At 31.5% G+C, this 7178-nt stretch overlaps 1 protein-coding gene across 1 annotated transcript; it reads right to left on the minus strand.

Moving 5' to 3' along the window:
• Positions 1–6276: 6276 nt before the first annotated feature.
• On the minus strand, positions 6277–6918 carry LOC106308524. Its single transcript, XM_013745678.1, has one exon. The coding sequence runs from the start codon at positions 6916–6918 to the stop codon at positions 6277–6279; it is 642 nt and encodes a 213-aa protein (XP_013601132.1).
• Between the last annotated feature and the right edge of the window lie 260 nt (positions 6919–7178).

Genomic DNA, 7178 nt, shown 5'->3' on the forward strand with positions numbered 1-7178 from the left:
TAAATTAATAATATAAATTATGTGTATAACTAAAGGTCCGAATGGTAACATATAGAAAAACTGTGAAACAATTGCGGTATAATTTTAATAGCAACAAAATATATCGATACATATATATAGAGATTTATGTTACAATTAACTGTTGTGCGATGCAGCGGTTTGTAAACATTCGAAACCATTTGAAATCTATCAAAGGGAAAATAGTTTAAAAGTACTTAAGTTACTATGATAATATTTGATAAGAAATGTTTTCCCTTCCTTTTTTCCTTTTCAATTTTCAACTTTCTAATTATATAAATACTTAGCAATATATTAAACACCAACGAAAAATATGTATTTCTATATTTTAAGAATACAAATTCTGTATTAAATAAAAAAACTTTACGCATATGTATTTGGAAATTGCAAAAAAAAAAAAAAAAATTATCGAGAAATACAAACATTGCAATATTGCATAAGTGACAATGATGAGTTAGATTCCGAGCATCACGGGTTGCAAAGAAGGCTGACACATTAGAATAACAACACCATTACATGACCTTTAATTCGTTTCTATTCTTACACTTACGGACTTACCGCCAAACCTTGTAAAATATAGGATCATATACGTACAAGAACATCAATATATATAACCCGTGAGGTTTTTTTCTTTTCATTTTTTTGGAAATGGTGACGTTTTTTTTTTCTTTTTCTTTTATAAATATCATTATCGCCTATTGGTGATTAGTGATTTACTACTACGTCTATAACTATACTATATGGTTAAAATTATTAGACTTTTTGTCAATAAAGAATATTTCATTAGTTACAAATATATTAGAGAATATCTCATTAGTTACAAATATATTAGAGAATATCTCATTAGTTACGAAATATATTTATTAGACTTTTTAAATTAAACTGTTATGAAATGAATTAGAGAATATATATTGTAAATCATATTTTCCCATTAGTTAGCTCAGTAACATACGTTTATATATTTAAGATTAGATTTCAGATACTCCAATTTTTTTTTTGAAATGTTTATTTACATAAATGTGTCAAATTATGTATATACTAAGCATTTTAAAATTTAGTTATATATTTAATTATTTTTTCTGCTATTAATTAAGTTACTTAAAATCTAGAGTTAGAATAGTTCGTAAAGAAATATGTCAAGTAGTTATACATTAGTGTATTAGATACTTCAGGTGAGGTCTTTGTGTACTATGATAAATTTAGTTAAGGATATTTCGTAAAAATCTGTCAAACAATTATGAATTAATAGACTTCAAATAAAAAAATTGTGTAATAAGATAAATTTAGAGTTAGTAGACTTCGTAAAGAAATTTGCCAAACAGGTCAGTTCAAAAAAAAAAAATTGTCAAACAGTTATTCACTAGCAGGTTTCATGTGAAGTCTTTGTGAACATAGAAACTTTTTAAGGTTAAAGAGACTTCATAAATAAATCTGCCAATCAATAATTATTTACTTTTTTTTTTTTTACTCAACTTCAACTTGATATTAACCAACAAGGGATACAAGATTTAACACCACAAGAGTGCTTAAGCCGCACTTACAACAAAGAGATTTAGTAACACCCAGGATCACTACTTGGATCCTACACTACCCAATCTATATCTTTGTTGTGATTTTCATCTCAATGAACACAAACTTCTCCTACGACCCAGAAGAAACCGGTTCTTAACCACCTAAATTGACCCCGTGGGACGAAAGCATTTTACAGCCAGCAAATGACCAAATCGAAACAAGAACAAACAAACCCACAAGCGTTAATCTCCTAAAGATAAGAATGATAGACCGGATCAACGCTTCAACACCAAAAGGTGCATAACTTGTCTCGATCCATCACTGATGGACCAAATGCTTCGCTCCTAAGGCAGAAAAACCGAAAGAGTTCCGGACTGAAAAACGGACCTCGATGACAGCAACGTAACAGGTACAGCAATCCAGATTCCAAAGGTGTGATACTCATACCACCGGAAGGGCATATACGCCACCGCCGACGCCGAGATGTAGAGCACCACCGCGTGTCTGTTGCGAGTTCCACTCCTCCGGTTGACTACTCCGAAGTGATGACGCCTCGCCACGCGCCGTCTCTGAGAACCAGAGGACAAGAACATTTTCCACCGGCCGTCTCGTCTCACCTCCGTTCATCTCACCGTCGCTCAGGAAGGTAGATCTGAAGCCAAAGGAGGTTTCCCACCGGGTCACGCGCCGTCATCATGAGGGGATCTCCGGAGATCTGAAAACGGAAAACCAGATCCGTCGCTCCCTTCAGTCCTAAAAGCCGACCTTCCCTTCAACCGCCTCCCCGTAGTCTCGCCGCTCCTCCAGGATCCACGTCCACAGTCACCTTCGCCTGTTACGGTCTCAGGTGGAGAACAGACACCCAGAAACAGCTTGCATATCGACTAGGTTTAGATCGGGTAAAGAGGAAGGCAAAAAGAAAAGAGGAAAGGTTGAAGGAGGAAGCTCCGGCACCGGCAAAGCCGAGCCGAAGAAAGAGATCAGTTGCTTTGTTCGAGAGAGAAGGTGTAGTGGGAGAAAGTTAGAGAGAGGTTTTTTTACTTGTATATAAAATATCAATAATTATTTACTTAACCATGAATTTTACCTTTTGTTTAAATATAACCTTTTTTTTTTTTAACCACAATATAACCGAAATTAAACCAATAAAATTTAACCAAACTTTAATATACTTAATATTTATGGTGCCGAAGACTTCATGTGAAATTTACTTAAGAAGTCTATTCATCCGAATTTTTTATCTACTTATATATGAAAACATTTACACACCATCTACCACTAGTTGCTACAAAAGTCTAATGTTTAGGAAACTCTGTAGTTTCTTTCTTACGATTATATCTTATTTTTTTGCAAATTTTTCATTATAGAATTTTCATATTTCCTTCCTAGGTAGATCTATAGATTATGGGGAAAATTTACTTTTACCTCATTATTAATACCATTATTCATGTTTACCTTCTTTAAAAGAATATTTTCAAAAGTACTTTATTCATTAAAAAGACAAACGACTCTTATACTTTTGCTTTATAGATATATAAATATAAATAATTATTTAAATAAATAATAAATAATTAAAAATTAAGCTTTCTTTTTATAGTTTACGAATTATACCTTTTCAAGTTCAAACCTTTTCAAGTTCAAACCTTTTTATAATTTTTTTAACTTAAAAAAAATAAATAAATTCTTTTCGAAATTTTAAATTTCCTTTTGAATCTATTTTTTTTAAAAAAAATTTAAAAATGTTTAGGTATTTATTTATTTATATATTTATTAAAATCATAAATCATAAATCTAGATTAGTTAACTATAGCGTTATAAGTATCTATTTACCTCTTTAAAAATTAAAGTAAACGTGGTTAAATCAAACATGAAAAATAGTATTAGGAATGTGGTAGTTTTGACAATTTCTCATAGATTTAAGATGTTTATTTTGGTGATTTCTTATTATTTTTGCTGTAAAATCTCTATTTTTAATTTTTTTTTCTTTAGTTTGAAGCTATTTTATGTTGTCGTATATCACATTTTATTAGCATACTTCATTGTAGACTACCAAAATCGGTAAGACTTCATTTTTCACTATATTTATTTATTTTAGCTTTTTGTGTGTTAAATTCATCAAATAGCCTGAGAAAATTCTCACAATTTTTTTTTCCAATGCAATAGAACCGATAAATTTCTTCGTCACAGATGTAGTGAATGCCTCTTTTCCACATTTTTGAATCTACAAAAAAAAATTGTTATAGTAAAATAATAAAATTACATAAAATAATAAAAAAAACATTGTTGATGTTTTTGGAAAAATATTTTAAATTTTTATGTAATAAAAGGTATATAAATATAAATATACATTTTAAATTTTAAGTAATAAAAGGTATATAAATATAAATATACATTTTAAATTTTAAGTAATAAAAGGTATATAAATATAAAGATACACACAATAGCGGCTCTGGGCAGAAGCAGTGGAAGCATCTGCTTCCGGCCATTAATATAAAACATAGTTTTCGGTAATTTTTCAAAAGTTATCACTAGCTCAGTTGGTTAATGTAGGAATAGTTTCTATCATAGGTAATAGGTTTAACTCTAGTCGGCAGCCTTTTTTTTTTATTGGACTTCCAACCTTTGTTTTATTTTAGATTTTCAGGGCCGGACCTGGATACACAAAGGTCTTTCTATTTTAGACACATAAAAACTATATATACAACTTTCGGGTACATTCTTTTTTTTTTTAAATACGTAAAGGTCATTGATTAACATTAGCAAAATATTATTCTTCAAGTGAAATTTGGTTTAAAACTTTATATAAGTTCATATAGCAATGCACCCCTCCCCCCATTCAGAGATGAATTGCGATGAGATTGTGTACATGTACTGATGTACAGTTTGTGTTTTATCTAACATTTTTTAAAATGTTATAAAATCAATGAAGAAATTTTGTGCAGTGGGAAGTTGTGTCAGGATAAATGATTCTTTACTGTTTTCTTATTCTGACAATTGAATGAAGGAATTTTTTACCCTTCACGATGTGTCCATGTTACAAATCTATTTTCCTTTTCTTTTCACCATTTTCTGTTTTCCCCTAAAACATTTCTGATAATTATTAAATTAATTAGTCGTTTAATGTTTAAAGGACTGAACATACGATTTCCTGAAGTAGTTTAGAAGAAAACCCTTGTGTCAAAGGAATTTCATAGAAGTCCGCGTGTTTTAATTGGATTAATTATTTGACTATCTCATTGGTCAACATGGTTGAATCTTTATTATTTAAACACATTGCTGTCCTATTTTACATATAAAAATGTGCCACTCTTCTAGTTTTGTATCATGATGCTCATATGTATACATATAGTTAGCCCCTCGGTTGTTTTCATAAGAAGGTTATAAATGTAATCTTCGAGCCCTTCGATCTTATCTGTCTGTCTATGTGTGCTTAGCTTGTTTAAACACTGTAAATTTGAGAATACAAGAACGGCAAAAAAGTCCAAAACAAAAAGAAACTGTGTGGAAATGATAGGGGAGAAGAGGACAAGGGAAGATATGAAAGCAAATGTGAATGAGATCACCTGACACATATGAAACCCATAAATTTGTTTGACACTTTCTCCTATGATTTACTCTATTTTTTACTCTAGAATAGAGTTGAAATTTGTTCTAATAGTACTATATTTTAGAGTAAAAAATATAATATGAACAAAAAATAAATAAGTTACTTTATATTTGGAGTAAACTTATTTTTCATTCTATTATAAAGTAAAAAATAGAATATCATTGGAGCAGTTTTACTCTAAATTTTAATTTAGAGTGAAAAATAGAGTGGGGTTAGAAATACCCCGAATATAAAGAAATCGAGTTAAGTTTGGTCTGGGGGGGAAGAGATAAATACGTTTCTTTTTGTACATTATATGGACCAGAATAGACTAGAGATATGAATTAGCTGTCTGTATATGAATGCTTTAATGTGATACATAGACTAAAGATGGTACTAGTGTTTCTTTACCATATAATCAATAAACTGCAAAAACATTGAAGAAAATATATCACACAGTGTACCAATTAATAGTTGCATTCAAAATACGTTGATGAGGATAAGTGTGATATCAAGAAATCAGTCGAGTGGAAAAGAAAGGTGACCGTAAAACGCAGATTTCTTGATTTTAACTACACTGCAACTTCAAAAGTCTAAAATATGATAAAGCAATTTCTCTATCTAAAAACTTATATGCTTGCGCGTGTTTCTCTTTGAAATCTTGGAGGGTATGCTCTCTCTATAGAGAGTTCATCAAACATTAACTATGACGGTTGGTGGTGACAATAACTCTTTTGTCTTGTTATACAAGAATCGGTGACTTTTATAAATTATTTTAGCACCTTCAAAAGTTGGAAATGTCGACCATAGGAGTGTAGTGAAAAGCCAAGGGCTCCTTGCGCTTATAAATAGAATTTGATCACAGTGTACAAATATCTTTGTTAATGATATGTGATTCACAGTCACCATCCCTTAAAATCCGATCATGTAGATGCTTTCATACCATGAAGGACGTCTATCCATTAGAGAATTAGTTTCAGATTTGTGTATCAGAGAATCATCGAAATCTACAAATCCATTCTTGTATTTTTGAGATGTCATTTTGACCATGTTATTGTCTTAGAAAGAAGCATTTTCAGCAGGCATCCGCATGAGAGGACCAAAATGTACCAAGTGAATTGCCAAGTTAGACTCACTTTCCTGCTGCAGAATCGTCTACTTTAGATTCGCATAGAACCTAACAACACAATGTTACCCCACGATGTTATCTCACTGTCTAGTACTTCATAATATATCTCCATGATGTCATTAAACCGTCTGATGTTATCCATCCTTTTATGCTTCTTTTGCTCAATGTCTAATAAATATGAGAACAGGTCATAATAGGTGGTGAAACCTTTGGCCTGATGTGATAATAACACTTCCTCTGAATGGAATGTGTCACGAGTTTTGTTTAACAAATCCTCGTTTGTTACCAATTCACCACATAGTCTAAGACTATAGGTGATTCTCATAAGATCAGAGTGATAATTGTCCACGGATTCATAATCCTGGAACCTTGGAGCTTCCCATTTTTTCTTGGATTCGTGCAACATTGGCTCACAGAATCTAGAATTCAAAAATGACCAGAGATTATGAGGATCATTAACATATCCAAACTCGTCTCTTAGGTCCTCACAGAGATGGTGTCGCATAATCATTATGGCTCTGTGTCTTTCACACGCAAGGGTGTCATTGCCATACTTGATGCACTTCCCAAGTCCTCTAGACTTCAAGACGGCTGAAGTGTTTATAGCCCAATCAAGATAATTATCTCCAGAGAGATCAAGGGCTTTGTAATCTGAGGGTATGAAACTCGACATCTGAAATCATTATTCAAAACAGGTCTTAATCAAGTAATCTTTTTGAAATTTTTCATGCTTCATATCAATGCCACACACGGACCAAAAGAAATTTTTTTTCTAAATGATGCATTTTCTTAAAACCATACGGTTTAAGGTGTGGATCAATGTATTTTTCAGATTTAAGGTCCTCTTATTTCAAACACAAGGTGTCAAGGCCTTAGGGATTCTATCTTAGATGATCAGGAAAATGTTCCATATTTTCTTCATCCCATTGGATC

Source organism: Brassica oleracea, chromosome C8 (genome assembly GCF_000695525.1).
Source record: "Brassica oleracea var. oleracea cultivar TO1000 chromosome C8, BOL, whole genome shotgun sequence".
NCBI lineage: Eukaryota > Viridiplantae > Streptophyta > Magnoliopsida > Brassicales > Brassicaceae > Brassica > Brassica oleracea.